The sequence below is a fragment of the Tursiops truncatus genome, chromosome 20 (genome assembly GCF_011762595.2).
Source record: "Tursiops truncatus isolate mTurTru1 chromosome 20, mTurTru1.mat.Y, whole genome shotgun sequence".
In the NCBI taxonomy this organism is placed as follows: Eukaryota; Metazoa; Chordata; class Mammalia; order Artiodactyla; family Delphinidae; genus Tursiops; species Tursiops truncatus.
In genome coordinates this window covers 45,601,448-45,624,701 of record NC_047053.1, presented here as the reverse complement: position 1 = coordinate 45,624,701, position 23,254 = coordinate 45,601,448, and the positions used below count along the sequence as shown (strand labels likewise).

The 23,254-nt window shown below is 49.8% G+C and overlaps 1 protein-coding gene and 1 long non-coding RNA gene across 6 annotated transcripts in view; one reads left to right on the top strand and one right to left on the bottom strand.

The window, feature by feature from the left end:
• TBCD (tubulin folding cofactor D) overlaps positions 1-23,254 on the top strand; it is a 173,797-nt gene that overhangs the window by 110,317 nt on the left and 40,226 nt on the right. For all 5 annotated transcript variants that reach the window (XM_073798103.1, XM_033847160.2, XM_073798105.1 and 2 more), the window contains 7 exons: positions 1,417-1,446; positions 5,624-5,709; positions 12,321-12,401; positions 17,209-17,282; positions 18,787-18,904; positions 20,209-20,269; positions 21,581-21,603. In XM_073798103.1, coding sequence (XP_073654204.1) covers positions 1,417-1,446; positions 5,624-5,709; positions 12,321-12,401; positions 17,209-17,282; positions 18,787-18,904; positions 20,209-20,269; positions 21,581-21,603 — 473 coding nt within the window. The remainder of the gene's footprint in view (positions 1-1,416; positions 1,447-5,623; positions 5,710-12,320; positions 12,402-17,208; positions 17,283-18,786; positions 18,905-20,208; positions 20,270-21,580; positions 21,604-23,254) is intronic.
• On the bottom strand, positions 1,282-12,364 carry LOC117309448 (uncharacterized). Its single transcript, XR_012328734.1, has 2 exons — positions 6,796-12,364; positions 1,282-3,614 (listed from the first exon to the last, which is right to left on the bottom strand). It is a non-coding gene; the product is annotated as an uncharacterized lncRNA (long non-coding RNA).

Sequence of the window (23,254 nt, the reverse complement as noted above, 5' to 3'; positions counted from 1 at the left end):
TGCTTTTTCATGTACATCTCGTATTATTTTTTACCTTTTAAATGATGTCACCAGAATAGTAAATGTGTTCCTAAATATTGCATGTTACGTAAATTGGCATTGTATCTTTTTTCCATTGCCTTTTGGTTGGTTTCATTTTTGCTTTAAAATTTTCTTTAATGAATTTATTGCAAAAGGTGCAAAATGGTACATAGCAAAAGTCGAGTCTCCCTGCTCCCAGTGTGAAAGCTGCATGAGGGCCCTTGGGGCAGTGCCAGTCCAGCTGTGCCTCCCCAGGGCCACCAAGTGCGAGGTCTTGGAGACGACCAAGTTTCTGGTTTTCTCTGTTTCCTGCCAGAGGTGTCGGGTGCACATTTAAACATCACGTGGGGGTCTTTGTGTTCCGTTGTCTTGATTCCTTGTGCACAACTGCATGTGCTCCTCCCAGCGCCCCGCAGGGGATGATGAAGTTGTAGCTGAAATGAAAGCCCTAGAGGTTACGACCTCATTTCCAGGAAGCTCCTGCCCCAGGCATTGGGGCTGCGTCTACAGGCAGGGTCACCCCTCCCAGGTGCTCCCTGAAGCCACCAGCCACCCGCCCTCTGCCCTCTGCCCTGTCTCTCTGGTGGATGGCGCGTGGCGATGAGGTTGCATTGTGCGCAGCTGCACGCCTTGGGCGTTTACTAGCTGGTGGCAAGAAGGTCCACCTAAGGATGCCTCATTCTAAGGTAATGTTTTGACCTTGTGAATAGCCCAGCTCTGGGCCTGTGAGCAGGACGTGGAGCATGTCCGTGGCAGGTCCTGGGGAAGGCAGCATGGGGAGACCCGGCACTCAGGGTCACTGTCCTGTGAGCTGTCCTCACACATCCCCAGGAAAATGATTTGTGTTTTGGGCTTTTAGTTAACCAAACAGATATGACTCTATTCTTTTTTTTTTTCTTTTTTTTTTTGCGGTATGCGGGCCTCTCACTGCCGTGGCCTCTCCCGTTGTGCAGCACAGGCTCCGGACGCGCAGGCCCAGTGGCCATGGCTCACGGGCCCAGCCACTCCACGGCATGTGGGATCTTCCCGGACCGGGGCACGAACCCGTGTCCCCTGCATCGTCAGGCGGACTCTCAACCACCGCGCCACCAGGGAAGCCCATGACTCTATTCTTATTTTTGTATCTAAGACCTTGAATTAGGCTTTGGTGTGAAGCTCAGCATTGGGCCGCTAAGCTGATTTTATAAAATTCTTAAATCATGGTTTTAAAGCACACCAGGATGTAAAATCAGAAAGATAAACCACCCTTGAGGCTCTGAGTGGCCAGCACTGAGGATCTTTATTTAAAAAACAGTCATGGCTCATTGGTCCTGCCCTGGATTTGCTGTGCGTCCATCACTCATGTCCAGCGAGTGCACACCTAACTCACTGCTGTGTTTGTGCTTCTCTTCCTAGGCTGCTTTCCAGGAGAACGTGGGAAGACAGGTATGGCTATTTTCAAAAATCTTCATTCCTAAAACTTCCTGTAGATGTAGAAGTAGAAATAGTAAAGCTACAAACGTGGGTAAAGAATTCACCTAGAATAAGCTAGTACTTCACACTGTGACTTCTGGTCGCAGATTCACTCATAATGTGACTCAGGTGAGTGTTGACACAAGTTTTAAACAATTAGTTGTTGTTTTACAGGAAACTTGAATGTGTAAGTAATTTTCACACACGTCAGAAATCAGTGCCTTGTGCATTGCCGGGGGCCTTCTGATGTCAGCAGTTGCCCGTGGGCGCTGGAGGGGTGTGGGCAGAGGAGCCTGGCAGGGCAGGGGCAGAGACGTGACCCCTGCCTGTCCCACGTGTGGAAGGAGCCAGCTTCTGCCTGCCAGCCGCCCCATGGCCCCTCCTGACTTGACATCGTGCCCCCGGCCCTGAACCTCTTATTGCGGTCGGCCTGGGCTGGGAGGTGTGGCCTTTATCCCCAAGTCATTCATACTGTGTGTGACGATGACCACCCTGGGACACGTGGCCAGTCTGGCAGCAAATTAGCCATCTCAAGGGTCAGTTTCCCATGGCCAGGGGAGCCCAGGAGAGAGGTCTGGGCTGGAGGTGAGTGCATTGTGGGCCTGGGGATCAGCAGGTGATACTGGGGACAAGCGGTGACGGGCCTTGAGGGGCAGAGGTCAGGCTGCAGGACCAAGGGGAGCCCACGCAGAGTGGCTGCTCCGCAGGTGGGAGGACGGGAGAGGTGGGCGTGCCCAAGAGGGAAGGCTTGGACAAACACGGGATTCCAAGACTCCTGCCTGGACGTCTGCGAGAAAGCGTGCATGCAGGGACTGTCCCCTTGGATGCCCTCGAGTCTGTCAGGGTTCCCACAGCGGGGCTGGCCTTGCTGTTGAACCGGGGCCTGCGTTCCCAGTGCTGGGTCCACTCGCCCTTCCTGGGCCGCCAAAGGCCAGGGAGAGGGGGTGATGCTGCAGCTGTGGCTTCCACAGAGGTGTCGTTTGGGGCACGGTGGGAAGTTCTCCCGGAAGTGTGGGCTGCTGGGTGAGGCGCTCCGTCCACATGGCCTGGGTGTTGGCAAGGGGTCCCCCAGCACTCAGGGTGGAGCAGAGAGAGGAGCCAGCGGGGCTTCAGGCTGGACCAGGTCTGTGGAGGGCGGCCGACGTGCTGACCTTCCATCAAAGGTGACAGAGCAGCCAAGGGGCGGAGAGGAGGGAGGCTTAGCTGGAGGTTCTGCAGCCTGTGCTGTGAGCTGTGAGCGTGTGTGTGGGAGGGGCCGGGGCCTTGAGATGAGGTGTCCAGTTCTGAATGCAACGTTAAGGCTAAACTGATGCCAAGATGGGTCCAAACGAAGTCTCGGATTCCACAGTCATTGCCAAAGACAGAGGGAACCAAATCACTCATCTTGAACTTGAATTCGTGCTACCTTGAAATTGTTGGGGTGCTGCCTCATTCTGCGGGTGTGCTTGTCTGTGGAAGGAGCCCAGTAAGGTCACAGCCTTTCTTCCGTGGCTGGGGGGTGACTGAGACCCAGTATCCTTGGGTGTCCCTTAGTCCTGAAAACCTGGAGCCCTGAAAACTTAGAAGAAAGCTGGTCACTAGACAGAGATGCCAACCTCGGGTGGCGACAGGCTTCGCTGTGTCAGGGCAGCAAGTGCTGCCTGCAGGACGAGGGAGGCTGACAGGGAGAAATGTGGGGTTGTCGAGGGGCCCGCAGGCCAAGATCTGGGCCTGCAGAGGAGGGCGGGGCTGTGATCAAGAAGGGAACTGCTGGAGGCTGAGCCAGGGGAGACTGGGTACCCTGAAAGTACCCAGGAGAAGAGGTGTCTCCCTCCCACCTCCAGCCCCCACGGCACCCCTGTCGGCAGAGCCCCAGGTTCCAGAAGACACCAGGGCGGTCAGGAGCTGGGCAGTACTGCTCCCTGCGCAGTCGGAGCGTGGGGGCCACTCAGGTTGGGGGGTCCATCAGGGAATGAAGGTGAGCAGCTAGGGTCCTTGTGCCCTTACCCTTCTTGTCTCCCCGTGCACTGGTGTTTATGGTAAAACCGACCTGCGCAGTCCAGGGGAAGCCATGCCGATGTTTAAGAGGTGCGTACTGTGGGCCTGCACTCAGTGACATCCTTCTGCAGCTTGACAGGAACGAGGAGGAGAAGGATGTGAACCTGCCAAAGGAAATGGGAGCGTGGGAGGGGAGTGTGGAGAGGGCACATGTATCCCCAGACATGGGGCGAGGCCATGTGTGATGGACTTGCTGAGGGCATGGAGCGCAAGTGAGGGGCAGCAGGGGGCGTGTTTGTCCACGGCCCTGGGGTGGGATGTCCTCCGGGCTCCTGGGTGCGAGCACAGACCCTGTCTTTGGCCACCTTCAGCGATGGGGGAATTTGCAGGAGGAATTTGGTGGGGGCGCCCATCTCTCCGTCCAGGCTCACCTCTGCCTACCGGGGACTCAGACCTGAGCGAGGGGTCCTGAGCCTCCACTCCCGGCTCCCAGAGAAACCTTGGGAGGGATTTGCTGGAACACAGCCCCCTCTGTCCGTTCTGTCCCTCCTTGCAGGGATGAGCTGTCTGGACAGAGATGTGACACTTCGGCATGCAGTGGCCGGACCAAGAAGATCTTGGGGTGTCAGGAGGCATCTGAACGTTGCCCAGGGGGCGGCAGGCTTGGGTGGTGGAGCAAAGGGCACCACCTCCTCCTGCAGCCACAGTGGCCTTTATCTGACTCGGCCTCAGCCTGGTCTGGGGTGGACTGGAGTCCAGCAGGAGTCAGCCTGGCGTGCGGTTGCCTCTTGGGTGGTGGGGGCCATCCCCTGCACTGAGCTGTGTCGGGAGACTGATAGGCTTTTAGGTTCGCTTGGGAACCAAACCTCTGATTCTGACATTGTGTCCGTGACGGACATGCTGGGGTCTGTTGACAATTTGGAGTCAGATCCCAAGTTCTTCATATGCAGGGCTCCCTCGAGACAGTGTGGGAGGTTAGCAGTCAGTGAGTCCATAGTCTACGGCTTGCTCAGAGTGGGGAAGGGCTCTGGGGACCCAGGCCTCACCACACCCTCCTATGGTTGGTGACAGCAAGGCATTCACTCCTTGGTCGAAAGTTTGTCATTTATGTCCTTTTAGAAAACTATTTGGGGACTTCCCTGGTGGTGCAGAGGTTAACAATCCGCCTGCCAATGCAGGGAACAAGGGTTCGAGTCCTGGTCTGGGAAGATCCCACATGCCGTGGAGCAGCTAAATCCATGCGCCACAACTACTGAGCCTGTGCTCTACAGCCCGCGAGCCACAACTACTGAAGCCCATGTGCCCTGTAGCCCACGCGCCACAACTATTGAGCCTACACACTCTAGGGACCATGATCCGCAACAAGAGAAGCCACCACAATGAGAAACCCATGCACCGCAATGAAGAGTAGCCCCTGCTCGCCGCAGCTAGAGAAAGCCCACACACAGCAACGAAGACCCAACGCAGCCCCCCCAAAAAAACCTATTTGTCTTGTTTTCAGATTTTCAAGTATTGTTACCAGAGAGTGGTATCAATAATAACTTGCAGACTTCGGGGTGGGGCCTGGACCTAGGCTGGGAGTGTGTCCCTGGGTGTGTTAAGGGGGGCTGTCCCCAACTCCCCAACCCCCTGTTTCAGAGTCTGGTCCTGGGTGTTGGCTGTCAGGCCCCCACGTGGGGCCTCCCAGTCGTTGTCTTGTTCATTCTCCTGCCAGCCGTGGGGGGTGGGCTCTTGTCCAGGATTCATAGCCCAGGCAGGCGCCGGCCCTTCTGAGGGGACGCTGGGGTCCTTCTGGCGGCCGGGGCACGGGTTGAATGAAATCGGAAGCTTTAATTCTGCCGAAACCTGATGTCTTTTTATGGTGTGTGGTTTAAAGAAAGGGCTCTTACAACATTTTAAAGTTGAAATGCTTGAATTGTTAGGAAAAAAATTTTTAAGTGGTTCAAATAATTTTAGCACAGTGTCCAGCCTTGGAGAGGCAGTTAGTAAAGTGACCTGACTTGGAAGTCCTTGGTTGAGTTCGGTTAAGTGGTGTGTAGTTGTAGCTTTGTTTATATCATGCTTCTTTGTTCATAAAAGTAACATATGTGGATTTGATTATCAAACTTTGAAAATGCCTTTACTCAATAAAATAATTCTTGTCTCTTTTTTTTCCACTTTATTTTTTCATTAGGGCACTTTCCCTCATGGGATTGATATTTTGACCACAGCTGACTACTTTACTGTTGGTAACAGATCTAACTGTTTCCTGGTTATAAGGTAAGTTTTAATACTCATCATAAAATATAATGATTTCTTTGAGTCACAGATCGGTTTCCACCATTTGGTTTCTTCAGCCTGGAAGGTCCACTAAGGGTAAATTTATGTGTGGAAAGTTAAAAAAGGAATTGAAAACTTCTGAAACTTTTGTTTCAGATTGATTGGACAGAGTGCATAGTGTATGATTCTGTTTACATAAAACTTTGCAAAATGCAAATGAATCCAAAGGGACAGTAGCAGGTCAGGGGTGGACTGGAGAAGGGGAGTGCAGGGTCTGGTCCTGAGAAGGGTGCTCATTTCTTAAAGAGGTATTAAGAGTTTCAAGAACAGTGCTGGGTGATTATTTTTCTCTTAAACCAGCCTGTTTCGTTGAGAGCTTGGTCTTTTACAGAGAATAGCCACAAGCCAAAACTGGGCATTGCTTTCTATATGGCCGCTGCTCCACTGGGGAGTTTCTCAGAATGAATTCTTAGATTGGTAGTGACTGTCCTTCTTTTTCTGTTTCAATAAAGTAGTGTTTCCCAAGTTGAAGTTATCGCTAGCCTGTTTATGAGATGAGTAAGAAAGAGGTATTTGAGAAATCAGGTCAAGGAATAAATATTTAACATCCCTAACTGTGGTTTGCAGAAATCACATCAAAACTTAATTTAAGTAAGTAAGTAGTGGGACAGTGAGTCCACATGTCTTAGTTAACTCATTGCAACACTAATACAAGACGGGCATGATTTTATGAAGTGACTTATTTGCCTTAAATTGGGAGAGGAAACACGCCAGTGCTTTTTAAAATTGTTAACTAGTATGGGTCTTATGGGTAGATTCCCTAATACCCCTGCTGTGCAGACCATGCAGAAACTACATTTCTCCATAACCAGCATGGACAGATTTTTTTGTTTGTTTTTTTTAATGTGGCATTTGGCCTCCTTCCCAGAAACAATCTTTGACCAAGCACACTGTATTTTTAGCATCCTTTCGACCTTTCCTCAACATTTAATGGTCTTCTGTGCCTTATCAGTTCTTTCCTATTTTAATTCTGTTTCCTTTGATTGTTAATATTTGAACATATATTTTACATGGGGAATCTCTTACCTTTGCCTGAGTTTCATGGGTAAAAGAACTCGTAGTTTTTGGCCTTGGCATGCTTTTCTTATGGCTGAGGTCTCTGAGCTGGTCTGCATTTCATAGATGGGCTGGCTCAGGGTCTGTCTTCCACAGAGGGTTCTGCACACTTCTGTGGATGAGAGGCAGTCTGTGAGGAGGGGTCCAGCAGTCATGGGGAACAGGGTCTGTGGCTGTACCCCATCACCACAGGGCGCTTGGGCGAGCTCTTCCCTTGCCCCAAGGCAGGGCCGACACCCAGGGTCCTGCTGTCAGCCTGGACGGCAGGGCAAAGGGGAGGGGGGCACGTGGCAGAGGAAACTGTGCCCAGGGAGCCTGGTGTGGGGTAGGGGACAGCCCTGCAGGGAAGGGTCCAGAGTCAGCCCGGGGTGGTGGGGCTTCTGAGCCAGAGTGGGGCCTTGGGTTGTCCTGAGGTCAGGGAACCAGGTTTGACGGTCAGATCTGCATTTTGAATATACCACTGTGACTGCATATTGGTAACTGGAAGCGAGGAGACAGGGCCCCCTTACAAGGTAGGGGATGATCAGAGGGTGGTCAGGGCCCCTCACAAGGTGCGAGACATGGTCAGGGGACAGCTAGGGCACAGGGTTGGGTCCTCTGGCGAGAGTGGGTGTGGTCAGGAGAGTGGAGGTGTTGGGGTGCACCATGAGGGAGAAAACGCCTGTGGGTTTTGGGGAAGGTCCGGAGCTCAGATTCACTGAACACGCGGGGCTCACAGCACATCTGAGTGGACGCATGGGCCGATGTGCGGATGATTCTCCTGGAGACGGGAGTGTGCGACACACGGATGGGAATTGAAACATGTGGATGAAGACCATCAGGTGGGGGGGACCAGCATCGTCTTACCTCTACTTTTGCCTCAGAGCTTTGTCACCGTGCTGGTGACACACAGGAAATTGAACGTATTTAATGTGTAGGTTCTTATCAGTGTTGACGGGCACAGAGCTTTGTCACCACAATGCAGATAGAGACCTGTCTCCACAGGATTTCTGGGCGCCCCTTCTCCAGGCACCGGTCTGTTCCTGTCACTCTGGGTCGTTGGGTGAATGGAGTCGTGTGGTGTGGGCTCTGGGTGCTGTTCTGGTCGCCTGCGCTCTGCCTGCTCTCTCGGATGTGTCCTCCCTGCATGAGTGCCCACGCGTTCCTAGTTCCCTCGTGTGATGAACCACGTTTTCCCCTGTGAGGGACATCTAGAGGTTTCCAGGTTAGGGCTTTGATCACCTTCGTGTGCACGTCTGTCTCTGGGCAGGTGCTTTCCTTTATCTGGTTAAACACCTGGGAGTGAAGTGGCTGGATCCTGATTGTTTCAAGGAACTGCCAGGTGGCTTTCCAGAGTGGCTGCGTCATTTTACCCTGTCCTTGCTAGCCCTTGGTGTGGTCATTGTTTTTAATCGTAGCCATTCTGATGGATGTGCAGGAGGAGCTCATTAATTTGTGTTTTCCTAACAACTAATGACGTTGAGCATCTTTTCACGGGCTTATTGGACAAATCTTTTGCCTGTTTATCTATTGGGTTGGTTGTTTTCTTCTTACTGAGACTTCGAGAATTCTTCCTACGCTCTGGATACAAATCCTTTCTCAGGTCCATGATCTGCAGATGTTTTCTCCTGGTCCGTGGCTTGTTCTTTCAGCATCCTGTGTATTCCTAAGACAAAACAAAGGGTTTTTTTTTTTAATTTTTGTTTTATTTTTTTATTTTTGTTCTCCTATTTCATGACATATGATTTACATACAGTAAAATTCACTAATTTAAACTGTGGGTTTTGGCAGATGTGTAACCACTGCTGCAGTCAACACAGGGAATGTTTCTGTCACTCCAGAAAGTTCCCTCATGCCCTGGCCCTGACAGCCTCTGAGCTGCCTTCTGTCACTGGAGTTGACTTTTTCTAGAACTTGCAGGACAGTCCCGTGGCATGCGGGCTCCTGTCACTGTACGTCATTGTTCATCCATGCTGCTCAGTAGTGGTCCACCGCGTGGACTGCAGCTTGTCTTCCTCTCGCCAGCTGGTGGTCGTCCGGGCCCCTTGGCTTTGGATGTGTGCATATGGGTGGTTCTTCTGTTTGCCCAGCTGTTTTCTGCTGTGACTTAACGAGGAGTCGTGAGCAATTTTTATTGGTTTGTCTTCTTGCAGTTGTAAATTTCCTTAACAGATTGCTGGCACCACAACACTGCATCCTTCTAGAGAAGCATTTTGTCACATTTTGCTTTCTAGTAGTTTGCTTTCCAGTCATTTTGCACGTTCCTGTCCCATGAGTTCTTCAAACTAAGGAAACCTCAGAGTGAACTTTCTCTCTTATTTCCTAACTCGGTGAACAGCATGCCATCCACATCATCAACTCAGTTTTGCTTCTCCTTCTCTCATTCCCCATGTCCGGTTGGTGACCTAGTTCTGTCACTCTTGCATCCCTAACAGCCCTCAAATGTTCATTCTGCTTGTCCGGTCAGCTGTCACCGTAGCCCAGCTCTCACTGTCCTGTACACTTGCAGAGCCTCCACGACCCCACCCCTGTCACTTGTCTGAGTGCAGAACGGAGCGCTTTCTCTATGTCACACCACCACCCTGCCTCCCGGCCCCCAGCAGGCCATGTATCCTCCTTGACTCAGCTCCCCCAGTCCTCCGCCCTGTGGTGGACGCCCCTCTTGGTTTGCACTTGGCCGCTGTGCAGACTGAGTGCTCAGTAAGTGCTGAGCGCTGCCTGGGCTGGCAGTGCCAGCTGTGCGTCTTCTCCAAGGTCAGCCGCTAGTTGGTGCCAAAGCTTGGACTAGAACTCGGGTGGCCGACCTCTGTTTAGTGTTTTTTCTTTGAGGCCACTGTTTTCTCTGCCTGCGTCTCTGGAAGCTTTGGAGGTTCAGGATGCTGGCCTGGGGTGGGTCTATCTGTTGGGTGGGCCAGGGGCCTGTAGGTTATGTGGGGCCAGGAATTGTGTCTTGCCTCCATTTCTGACAGCTTCAACAGCTTCTCTGCTGTCCTCACTTTTCTGTTTTCTTCTTCTGACTCTCTCTCAAGCGGTTTCATCATCTTTAGGGGGGCTCTCAATCCACCTCGCTGCTGGTGAAGCCTCTGTTTTTCTTCCTGTCACGCCCAGAGCAAAGATTTCCCCCGACTCAACTCTCCCAGACCTCACACCTTGTAGCACACGCATGCCCACCCAGCGCCCCTGTTCATGCTGTGCACGTGCAGTGTGCCCGCACAGGATTTGAGTAAAATCGTGATTCTCCCTTCTTGGCCTTCTGTGCCATCCGCTCTGTCTCTCAGCCTCTGTGTAACACGTGGGTGGTGGTCAGGTCCGTGGTGGGGTTATGTGGATGGTGTGGCAGGTTCAGACAATATTTGTAAGCAATTGAGTGTCTTAGAGGCATGAAGTATAAAAGTGCATATTTTGGAATAAGTGATACATGTTCATGGTATAAAATTCAGAAGGTGCAGGGGGTATTTAGGGAAAACCAGTGTGTCTCACCTCTCCTTCCAGGCACCTGGTTCTACCCTGGGGCTCCCTGTTGGCCCCAGTTCCTTGTGTCTTCTAGAGAGATTTGGTTCATATCATGCCTGTGGGTGTGTCGACTTCCTTCTGTCCACGCTGAGCGGTGGCACACAGTGCACAAGGTTGGAACCCCTGAAGTGCTCATCTTCAGAGGCTCGGTCAAGTACAGGCACACCTTGGGGATATTGTGGGTTCGGGGCCAGACCACCGTAATAAAGCGAGTATCACGTTAAAGTGAGTTGCACGAATTTTTTGGTTTCCCAGTGCGTATGAGAGTTAGCTTAACACTGTACCTTAGTCTGTTAGGTGTGCAATAGCATTATGTCTAAAAAAACAATGTACATGCCTTAATTTAAAAATGCTTTATTGCTCAGCAGTGCTAACCATCATCTGAGCCTTCAGCGAGTCACAGTAGTAACATGAGAGATCACTGTTCACATATCACCATAACACATACAATAGTAATATCGAAAAAGTTTGAAATGTTGCAGAAATTACCAGAATGTGACACAGACACAAAGCGAGCAAATGCTGCTGGAAAATGGTGCCGACATGCTCGATGCAGTGTTGCCACAAATCATCAATTTGTAAAATATGCAGCATCTGTGAAGCGCAGTAAAACGAGGTCTGCCTGCGGTAATAAGGATGAGCTCTTAGCAGTAAGGAGGCAGCTCTGTGTGTCCTGTTACAATACAGCAGAACGCACACACCGTACGCTGCCTGTGACGTCCTGCGTCTTGGAGAGCCTTCCATATCTGGACATGGAGTGTGACCTGTAGATCTCCCTTCCTGGCCATTGGCTTCTGTCCAGTCTTTTGCTGTTATAAACGATGTGAAGTGAATATTCTTGTATATAGCACTTCTCACCTGTGTGCTTATATCTGAGTGAATTAACAGAAATGGGATTGCTAAACCAAAGGGCATTACATTTTCAATTTCCTGGGCAGTGCCACTTGCTGTCTCTAGAGGCTGTGCCAAGACGCTGTGCCCAGCAGTGTCTCTGTACGCTTCTAGAGCCTTCCAGCAGCAGCTGTCAACCCCTCTGGCTTTGGCAGTTTGACAGATGGACAAAAGTTTCCTTTCCATTTCCCAGTGAATGGGGCTGAATGTTTGAGCTGCATCTTCTTTCTTTTCTGTAAACTTTAATGATTTTGCTACTAGGTGATGGCATTTTCTTATTGTTTTGGAAGAACTCCATTATACAGAAGGCTCTTGTCTGTGATAGCAGTTGCAGATATTTTTGATTTTGTTTATGGTGTGTTTTTCCTGATAGCATTTTTCTCTTTTGGTTGAGTGTTTGAATGTACCGGTCTCTTCTTTTTCGGCTTCTGGGTTTTGAGTCTTAATTAGAAAGGCCTGTCCCACTTGGAGATTTTTTTTTTTAATTCTCCTGTGGTATTTTCAGGAGATGTAACTCTTACTTTTAAGGCATAATTATGCTCCATCTGCTGTCCTCGTATGAAGCGTACAGTTCAGCGAGTGCTGGCAGCACGCACACCTGGGTGACCAGCGCCGTCACTGAGATATGGAGGGCTCAGCACCTCGGCTCCGGGAGCCGCCCGTAGCTCGCTGATGCCTTTTGTAGAATGTCACACGAGTGGCGTCAGAAAGGATGGACCCCTGTGCCTGGCTCCTTTCTGTCAGCGCAGTGGTTTCTGAGAGTCATGCTTGTTGTGTGTGTCGGTAGCTTGTTCCTCTTTGTTGCTGAGCTGTCTTGAGTCTGTGGCTGTTCCGCAGTTTATCTGTTAGTCCATCTGTTATAGACATTTAGGTTGTTTTGTGTTTTGGGCTCTGATGAATGAAGCTGCTTAAGCATTTGTTTAGAAGTCTTTTTGTGGATGTATATATCTTCATTTCTTTTGGATACATGCTTATAAGGGGATTTCTGTCTATTTATAAGAAACTGCCGAACTGGTTTTGAAAGTGGTCGTACCGTTTTACGTTCTCGTAAGTCGTGTGTGAGTTCCTGTTCCTCCACATTCTCATCATCTCTGAATATTGTTTTTTTCCAGCACGTTTATTGCCGGCTTTCCTGAATACACACAACCAATGATAGACCACCTGGTTACCATGAAGATAAACCATTGGGATGGGTAGGTTTTGTGTTTTTGTGTTTGCCTAATTAGCTTATCTGTCAAATAAGAATTCTTATTTTTTCCCAAAGGAGAGATTAAATTGAGCTCGTAAGCCTTGAGTATATTGTCTAATTGTAGATTTCTTTTTTTTTTCAGTTTATATACATATATACATATATTTTTCCATTTAAACTTTTTATTTTATATTGGAGTATAGCTGATTAACAGTGTGATAGTTCAGGTGCACAGCAGAGCGACTCAGCCATGCATAAACATGTATGCACTCTCCTCAAACTGCCCTCCCATCCAGGTAGATTTCATATTTTAAAGTAACTCCTGAGAAGTAACGTAAGTTCCAGTCTTCATGCCTGATGTGTTGGTTAATGGTCTATCTCCAGTTTTACTTCTGGAGACCTCAGTGAAGTCTGCTGGGTGTGGAAACTTTGCCGTGTCATGGAGGGCGGGTAGCCTCCTGAGGGCGAGGACCTTAGGCTGTGGGATCTGCCTCATCTGCTCTGCGGCCAGGGCATCCCAGCTCGAGTCCGATCCATGTGGCCGCTTAGCCGTCTTCTCCATCCTTCCTGGAGCCAGGCAGGCCTGTAGCTTTTTCGTGATTACGAAGCAGCTTCAAGGTGTCTTAGCATTTCCAGCAGTTAAACGTGTCCCTTCAAAGGGGAGGGCCAGTGTATAACCCAGAGCGGGTATCAGTGCTTCTGTCAGCACCTCAGGGAAGACAGCTTATTTTCTCTTGGGAGGCTCGGTGTGGCTGCCGGTGCTCAGGCCGTGGTCTGAGGGACACAAACGCCAAGTAGCTTCTTCAGGTTCTGCGTCCGGAACCCCAGCTTACAGTGGGTGTTTGTTGCAGTCAATAGGACATTTAAAACCAAAATTGCAACTGTGTCATCCATGGTGTTAGACTAAACTTTTGAGCTATTGAAATCTCCAGCTGTTGTTGAAATGTTTATTTCTTCTTTCATTTCTGTCAGGTTTCTTTCACATATTTTGGGTGGGACTCTCTGGTTAGGTGCAATTACATTTCTAACTTTTGTATCTTCCAGATGTATTAACCGTTTATTGTTATGAAATGTCCCTTTTTGTTTCACGTTAGATTTCTTGTCTTAAAGTGTAATTTGATATTATTATGGCTGAAGGGTTGGCAAGCTTTTTCTTTAAAGGGCCAGAGAGTAAACATTTTAGGTCAGTGTCCCATGTATTTTATTGTTTTTTTCTTTTCTAAGATTTATTATTTATTTATTTAATTTATTTTTGTCTGTGTCGGGTCTTAGTTGTGGCACGCAGGATCTTTGCTGAGGCATGTGGGATCTTTCGTTGGGGGGCGCGGGCTCTTTGTTCTGGTGCACAGGCTTCTCTCTAGTTGTGGTATGCAGGTTTTCTCTTCTCTAATTGTGATGCACGGGCTCCAGGGCACACGGCCTCTGTTGCTGTGGCGGGTTCCAGGGCAAGTGCTCTGTAGTCTGCGGCACGCAAGCTCTCTAGTTGAGGTGCGCAAGCTCAGTAGTTGTGGCGCATGGGCTTAGTTGCCCCGCTGGCATGTGGGATCTTAGTTCCTTCACCAGGGATCGAACCCATGTCCCCTGCATTGCAAGGTGAATTCTTTACCACTGGACCACCAGGGAAGTCCCCTGTTTTTTTCTTTTTAAACCCTTTAAAAATGTGAAAACCATTCGAAGCTGGGGCCTTACAAAAAGAGGCCTCTCACAGCCACTATTGTCCTGCACCCTTGTCTGTGTGTCAGGGGGATGGCAGATGGTCCCGCCTTTACATCCAGCCTGACAGCGTCTGCCTTTTGTTTGAGGGCTTCAGTCCTTTCACATCTGAAGTGGTTATCAATTTATACCTGTCATTTTGCTATTTGGTTTCTATTTTTTCTTTTGTTGTTGTTGTTAATTTTATTTAAAATATTCTTTGTGGAAATACTCTGTTTAGTATAAGCTCTAAAAACCTGAAGTTTCCAGGATGTATGAATCACAGAATGGAGGGGAAATTGCAGTCAGATTTGAAGGTCCTTACGATAACACCTGCTCACATTTTCTCAAATGTTGGGATTCACAGAGCATGATTATGACCTAATTTTCTTATGATTCTTCAGAGATGGAGATATTTCTGCCTTTCTCTGTTTTTGGCCTGGATTACATCCATGAGGAGATATCAGCTAAAAGTTCATAAATAGGGTCTCTTCAATTTCCTGTGAATACATGGCTTGTAGAAAATGGGGAGCCTTAGAGAATTCTTTACAGACATTCTTTAGTGGTGTATTTATACCTTCACTAGTATAGGTATTCTATTATACTTTTAATAGTATACACTTTTGAGAAGTATTATCCGTTGTTTTGGGTTTCTTTTTAAACATTTTCTGATAAACAACTAGCTCCTACAGTATAGCACAGGGAACTATATTTAATATCCTGTGATAAACCATAATGGGAAAGAATGTGGAAAAGAATATATATATATATAACTGAGTCACTCTGCTGCACAGAAATTAACACATTGTAAATCAACTATAATTCAATAGAATTAAAAAAAGTTTTCTGATACTTAGACATACTCACCCCAAATAATTTATGTATCAAAATAAACATAATTAAAAATTTTTTGACTGTGGTAAAATACATGTAATATTTATCTTAATCATTTTTAGTGTAGAGTTCAGCTAAGTACATTCCCCTTTCTGTACAACCAACTTTTTCATCTTGCAAAACTGAAACTCTGTCCCGGTTAATCATCGACTCTCCCTCCCCTTGGCAGCCCCCATTCTCCTGTCTGTCTCTGAATGTAACTCCTCTAGGAATCTCATATGGAATCCTACAGGATTTGTCCTTCTGTGACTGGCTGATTCCACTCAACATACTGTCCTCCAAGGTTCATCTGTGTTGTAGCATGTGTCAGAATTTCCTTCCTTTTTAAGGCTGCACAATATTCGATTGTATATACATGCCGCATCTTCTTTATCCATTCATCTGTCCATGGATACTTGGGTTGCTTCCACATTTTAGCTGTTGTGAGTAATGCTGCTGTGAATATGGGTGTATGAATATCTCTTCGAGACCCTGCTTTCAGTTTTTTGGGTATATACCCAGAAGTGGGATTGTAAGCTTAAATAGTAATTCTATTTTTAATCTCAAAAGCCATACTGTTTTTCATAATGGCTGTACCATTTAACATTCCCACCAGCAATGCACAAGGATTCCAATTTCTGCAAATCCTCACCAGTACTTGTTATTTTCTTTCTTTCTTTTTCTTTTTAAATAGTGTCGATCTTAATGGATGTGGGGTGTGAGATGGTATTTCACTGTGGTTTTGATTTGCATTTCCCTAATGATTAGTGACGTTGAGCATCTTTTCATATGCTTGTTGGCTATTTGTATATCATATTTGGAGAAATAGTTCAAGTCCTTTGCCCATTTTGAAATGCAGTTACTTGGTTTTCGTTGCTGTTGTTGGGTTGTAAGAGTTCTTTATATATTCTGGATGTTAGTCCCTTACCAGATACATGATTTGCAGATATTTCCTCCCATTCTGTAGGTTGCCTTTGCACTCTGTTGCTTGTATCCTTCGATGTGCAGACGTTTAAATTTTAACGTAGTCCAGTTTACCTGTTATCAGTGTATATAGTTTTACTTTTGCCTGTGCTTTTGGTGTTACATCCAAGAAAACATTGCCAAATCTAAGGTCATGAAGCTTTTCCCCTGTGTTTTCTTCTAAGAGTTTTATAGTTTGAGGTCTGTCATTTAGATGGTAAATATAATATTTTTAAATACAGAAAGCTTATCCTCAAAGTGCACTAATTAGAGGATAAGTGTAACTAAGCCTGTTAGAATAGCTGCCTCCTTGGCAACTGTGGGGCTTTATCTGCTCTGAGTCCTGATCACTGAGCCTTCAGAAGTGGCTTCCTGAATGGGCTCTTAGCACATGAGACCTCCCTGCCTTGAAGAGCTGGCTGTTTTCTGTTGGAAGCAGACCCCTAAGCTGGTCTGGGGGCATCGAGAGGCCCGGTCATACACAGGAGGGGAAGGATCTCCTGCCCCAGCATCCACTTTCATCCTCCAAGTGCTTCTCTCTGGTGCTTGTGTACTTGGAACGTATAATGATCAAAATGCAGATGCCCCCTTTTGCATGTTTCTTCTTTAATATCGTTATCATGTTCTGTCTTGTTCTGTAGTCCTCCTAATTATTATTTTAAGGAAATGACTACTTCCTGTTCTGTCTAGAGCTCTTGGCAGTGCCCTCCTGACTTTTAGTGCTGGGATGGGGCTGGGGGGGCGTGGGGGAGGGTGTCAGCTTCACAAGTCGCCCTCAAGGTTTGATCAGACCTGTCTGGCCCCTGGCAGGTTCCGGAGGGAACTCCGCTTCATTAGCCCGTCCTGGGGTCGTCCTTCTGTTCTGTGTGTTGAGAATGTAACAAATGTGCGTTGACTGGAAGTGTTTGCACTGATGTGATGTATGCCTCCTGTTTATTAGCTTAGCCCTCGATCTTCCCAGTGGTGGTTTCACAGGCTCTCCAGTACTTGCGTCCTCTGCATCCCTTGGAGTGCAGGAGGTTGGAGACATACTGTGCCATCCAGCGCCATGCAGATGGCAGCTGTGTCCTGACGGGGACTTGCATGTAGTGCCTCCTCTTGGTGAAGTCTCTCTCCCTCATTTGTTATGAGCAGAGGTTCTTACTTGCTTGTTAGTTTGTGTTTGTTTTCATAGTGTTTGCACCGGCCATTTGACAGCTCCGGTGCACTGTCCTCTCTATAATTGAATAAAGCCAGAATCCTCGAAATGAAGGACTAACAGTGTTCTCTGCCCCGCCCCCCAGGGCCATCAGGGAGCTGTCGGCCAAGGCACTGCGGAACCTGGCTCAGCGAGCACCCGAGCACAGCACCCGTCATGGTAGGCGCTCCTCCTCACACTAGCACATGCGTGTGCACCACGGACACATGCACGAACACGCAGCAGGAAGCCCCGGAGGCCCCCTCACTGATTCCAAGGCCTGGGGGTCTCTCTCTTGCTGAGAAGGCTTTGAAGAACTTGTCTGTGCTTCATCAGGGACAGAACACAAACCAGGTACCATGGCCTCTGGGAGCGCAGGTGCTGTGACCACTGAAGTGTGTGTGTCCCCAGGAGCCACAGGATTCCTGCGCCATCCCAGCAGGAATCGATGGATCTGCTGCACACTGTGTGTTTCAGAAGTAGCCTTAAAACAACAAGTGAAGTAACTCATAATGTAACATATTAAACAGTGAGCTGCTTCCCTGGGGCTGCAGTGGATTTGCTGACTTCCTGGGCCAGGCCTGAGCGCACTTTACTCAAGAACAGAACAGCCAGTCTGAACTGATGACACGTCCTTATCATTAAGGAAAGAACCTGTATATGTTCCATCATGTTTTTTCCACTTGGAATAAGTAGGCATCTGATTTTAATTTAGGGAACAATACACAAATTTCTCCACATTATACTTATTCCCACTGACATTTATTAGAGAAGTAACTGTTGGTTGGATCATGGTTCTTCATTTGGAGTTACTGGTTTTAATCACACACTCTGGGATTTTAAATGAAGATTTGGGGCATGTTACCTCCTAAGGGCCCTTTCAGCTTCGTGGTCTGTTAATTAAGCTTAATGTCAGGAATCTCACCTGGTGTTTATTTTCCTTTTATGATAATCCTGCTGCCTGAATGAAGGGGACACTTTCTTCCCAGTTCAAGAGTGCTGACCGCCCCAGGATAAGGGATTTCCCTGATTCTTAAACACTGACCGCTACCAGCTGCCACGTCTGAGCGCCTGTGTGGGCCCTCTCCTGGCAAGGACGCTGTGGCCTCTGCCCGGCTGTGATTGCGGTTCCCCCTGGATGGTGGGGCTGGTGGAGCAGAGCCGCTGTGGGTGCGGCTCCTTGTCTGCGCTCCCTGCCAGGCTGCAAGGACTGTCTGACTTTGCTTTCTGTCCCCAGAGCACAGGCGTGGAGGCTTCCTCTGCTCTGATCGGGAGAGGGCGAGCTCTAGGCTGAGGCACCGTGTGTTTGCTGTAGGGTCCTGCAGCCCGGCCTCTGTCCTCCCTGCCCCCTGGGCAGAGCCCTGGCAGCCCCTGAACAGCAGGAAAGACCTGGAAAACAGTCTCTTTTCCTTCTTCCCTGCTGTCTGTTCTCACCCTGGGTCACCACCCTGTGTCCGGAGCCCCGAAGAGCATGTGCTGTCTGGGGGCAAGTGTCATCCTCGTTCACATTCCTGCTTGCTGCCCTAGTGTCTGCTGACAAAGTCTGGCATGTCAGAGACTTCAGTTTAGCCTTGGTTGTGAGATAATGATCCTGACAGAGATGACTGAGTGGGTTTGTTTCTCCCCTGGATCCTGAACCCTTGCGTCTGTCACCCTGTGTGCATCTCCCATGTGTCCTTTGCAGTTTTCCCGCGTCTGCTGTCGATGACACAGAGTCCAGACCTACACACTCGGCACGGGGCTGTGCTCGCCTGCGCAGAGGTCACCCACAGCCTGTACACACTGGCCGTGCAACAGGGCAGGTAGGAGCTGGGTCACAGCTGGGGCCCTGTCCACGCGCCCCTTCCTTTGTGCCGGCGGTATGGTCTCCAGGGGCCCTGTGCTCCTGACGACATCTGTCAGTGGTCCCCTGTCCTCTCTGGGGTACCCCACCTCTCTGAGCTTCTCCTGTCACCTCGCTCTTTCTGAGGTAAACAGATTGTAAAAGCAAAGACACGTTTTCAGAGTTTGTGTTGAGTAGCTCATATATTCAGTTTTCTTTGTTCATTTATCACTTTCAATAATTTAAAATACCAGAGAATATAAATTTAAAAGTGTCTACCAGGAGCCTTTTCTGCTGGCTCAGTTAGTATAAATAACAATAGACACGCAGCTTGGGGTTGCTGAGAAGGTCCGAATGTTGAGAATGTTTTGTGAAGCAGCTGCTTCGTCTTCCTACTTGATTTTCCAACTGACTTTTCCTCAGAGGCAAAAGCTCAGAGCATACTGTGATGTCTGTGCTGTGGTTCTTGGACTCCAGCTTGGGGAAAACTGTATTTTAAGTGGCTTCCCGTCCTTCGAGGTGATTTCCTGGGGACACAGTGATAGCAGGTCCGAGTTGACCCTGCTTCTCTCCCCACAGTCCGTTTGAATGACATCAGCGAGGGGGTGAAATGGCACCTGTGGGCTTGGCCGAAGACCTGGCATTTATGGAATCCTCTCCTGGTGCAGCTGTGCAGAACTCACCTAATCCCCTGGCAGTGCGTGTGACAACACGTTTCCCCCCAGGGAAGGCTAGAGAGACCGGCCCCTGGGGGTTTTTTGGGGGCTGGTCGTGTGGGTTCTCTACCTGCCATGAACCCAAATCCCAGACTCCCAGAAGAAATCAGGTTTCAGCATAATCCACGTGGTTTGTGCAAACAGTCTGGGCAGTTAGGGAATGGGGAGAGCCCTGCAGAAATCCAGGTTTCTGGGTGCCGAGCAGGCCTGTCCAGGGCGGCAGTGAGGCCACTGGCTGCAGGGCCCTGACCGCAACCTCAGCCGCTGTACTCTTTTCCAAAGCAAGTCACGGGGCGCCTGGGAGCTGGGCTGCTCCCCGTCCCGGGGCCGCAGATTCTTCCCGAACATGGGGTCCCCGCTCTCAAGCAGGCGCCTCATCACAGCCCTGTCTCTATTGTCTGCTAACCGCTGACTGAGAAGGTCTTCCGTCTGCACCCTTGAGTGGATATACCTTCAGGGATGCCCCTGCAGGTGCTTGCGGGCTGGGAGCTGGCGGGCCACCAGGCCTGCATGCGTGTCTCCCTGACGTTGTCCCAGGACCTCACACGTTGTGTTTGAACTCCCGCAGGCCCATCTCGGACTTCCTAGACGAGAAGGCCGTGCAGGGCCTGAAGCAGATCCACCAGCAGGTCAGTGTGCAGCCTCTGGGGCGCCCCTCTTCTAGGTCTCCTGGTACCTGGGGCCTGCCTGCCCCCAAGCGAAGCCCCGAGGGTCAGTCCTGGGGCTGTGGTGCAAACCCTTGGGGTGAGCTCGGGCTCTTCTGTGTGGCCAGGTGTCCTCCGCTGGACACTGCACAGCACCCGCCTCTCATCTAGTCCTGCTGTGCAGCCTGGCCACCCTCCTCGCTCGGGCGCGTCCTCACGCAAGGGCGGGTGGGCAGCGGCACACAGAACGAGCACGAAGGCCTTGCACCCCCAGCTGTGCCTCCATGGTGGGGAACCCCGAGTCTGAAGTCACACCCAGGGTTTGTGTGTGCACTTCTCTGGGGAGGAGGTGTGTGCATTTTTCTGGGTTTTTGAGATTCTCAAAGGCTTCTGTGAGTCAAAATTGGTGAAGTATGAACTGTAGGTCTTAATGTTATAGGATAACCTGGAAGTCACTCTCGAGATGTTAAACGGCTTTACTGTTTGTTGTTCTGAGTAGAGTTTTGTTTTCTTTCAGATTTAGCTCTTTATGTAATAATTCACCATTTTGACGTCTTTCCCTCCTCATCCTCTTGGTGCCGTTAACTTTCTTTTCCATTTTGGCAAAACCATACCATCTGTTTAGGTGCATTTCTCACCTTTAGAGTGGAGTCTGGTGCTCACCTGACACTGTCAAGCCGGGCTGACGCCGTGTAACGCAGGAGGCGGTTCAGTGCGGGGACCGTCCCCCGTCCTCGGCTTCCTTTTTCTGTAGAGCCTGGGTAATAGTGGGACCTACTTGCTTGAGTTTCTGTGAGAATTAAAGAATGCATTCGAGAGTTGAGTGGAGTTGCTGGCGCAGCATGAACATTCAGTGAGTGGTGGCTGGGATGGTAGTTAGTGGTGATGCTGTGAATGGCTTCTCTGAGTTCCTTGCAAGGAGAAGGACCGTTAGGGTTAGTTTACTGCCTGAGGGGCTGTCGGGGGGGCAGGTCCGGGTATCCAGGCCCCCCCTCGCTGGCTGGCAACCCTCTTCCTCCCCTCTCTGACCCCTGGTTTCTCTTCCAGGTGAGGGAAGGAGGGATCTGGGCTGTTGTGAGGATTAAATGTGGTAATGCACGGTGGGTCTTAGTGAGGGAGGGGCTTGTTAGTGAGGTGCTCTTGGAGAGTGGAGGGGCTCCATTAGCCCCTCCTGGGAAACGCCCACCTGTGTGTTTCTTTTTGTTATCCTTTTGATGCTTGTTATATACCTGCTGTGTTATTTTTTAAATCCTAGTAATTTAAATAACTAAGTAACTTTCAATTCTTTATTTTTAGCTTTATGATCGTCAGTTATACAGGTAAGCTTTACACACCTGAAGTTTTATGTTTTGTGAAGAAAATATTGGGCCCCTAGTCATGGGTGTCTCCCGAGTTGTCCTGGCCAAGTTGCCTGTGCTTGTCCTATTTGAGGGGGTGAAGAGCCATGAAAGCCTGGTTGGATTCTGAGCTTCACTGACGACGTGGTGAGAAGCTTGCTCGTTTGACTGTGGAGTCTGACGGGGCTGGTGGCTATGGACAGTCCACCTGCAGCAGCGGCACCGCCTGGATCTGCCTTCTGCCCTTTGCAGTGGGTCTTCTCTGCCCTGGAGGCTGTGGTCTGCCCTCTGAATGTCGTGCGGATAGAACCAACCTGTGGAGCCTTGGGGTCTGGTCTTTGTCACCGAGCGTGCTGTTTCTGAGATTCACCGTGTGGTTGGCGTACGGTGGTGTGTTCTTCTGTAGTGCTGTGTGGTGGTCTGTGGCGTGTGTGCTTGGTGTGTTTATCCGCTCGCCAGGTGATGGGCATCTGGGTTGTTCCAGCTTTTGGCTTCTTCGGGATAAAGCTTGTGTGAACATTGGCGTACGAGTCTTAGTGTGGACGTGTTGCTGGGTCATGCGGTGCAGTGTGTCTAAGGTGTCCTCATCAGTGCTGGGGTGGGGCTGATCCTTGGGTGTGGGGTAGCTCATCACCTCTTTAGTTTGCATACCTGGGGCCTGGTGACCTTGACACCTCCTGTGTGGACTGGCTGTCCTCCCTCTTCTGTGAAGTGACTGTTCAGATCTTTTGCTCATAAAAACAAATCTCATGCTCTGTAGTCTTCTTACTAAGCTGTCAGCACTCTTGTCATGTTCTGGACACGAGCTCTTTGTAGACAGGTGATTTGCCAGAACTGTCTCCCAGACTGTGGCTTGCATCTCGTTTTTCTTGTGTTTTAATGTAACACGGTGCAGGGCAGTGGATGTCAGCCTGTTCTTGTTTGACGTGTTCTCATTTTGGCCGCTCTCCCTGCCTCCAGCTTTCCTGGCAGCCCAGGGCCTGCCGTCACCTCCCCGCCCAGGGTGGCTGGGGCCACACGGGGGCTTCTCTCAGAGGTTGCTCAGGTGACCTCACAGTTAGCTGGAATCACCCTCTGCTGATTTGGATCTGGTCTCAGTCGGTGCTTATAATTTAAACTGGATCTTCTTTAAGCCTGCGTCCCCTGCCTTACTTCAGAATCCCTTTTCGGGATGAGTCTGCCCGTGGTCAGTTTGCTCACTGATGGTCAGACCTGGCCACCTCTCGGACCTCCTTGCGACCAAGTGGGCGCGTAGGTGCGAGCGGCTCCTCTGCATCCTGCAGCGCCTCCAGGATGTGGGCCACGTCTGTGTCAGGACCCTCCGTGTTCTCCGTGGTCTCTGTGGTCTCCGTGGTTGGTGTGGAGACGGGCCGAGGTCTCGGGGCTTTTTGGTGGTGTCTGTTCCCTGTTTAACTGTCCTTCCCTTAGGGGCATCCTGCAGGTGATAAACTCTGCTGAGTGAGTCTCCTCCTGGGTGGGTGAGGCCTGGTGTAGACCTGAACCAATGGGCATGGCTCTGCCTCCCGGTTCCTGCTTCCTGGATGGAGGCCTGGAGGGGGTTCCCATGGGGAGGCCCGTGGGCTGCTCTTGGCTGTTCCACTGATGCTGCTGCTTTTCATCTGTTTTAACAGAA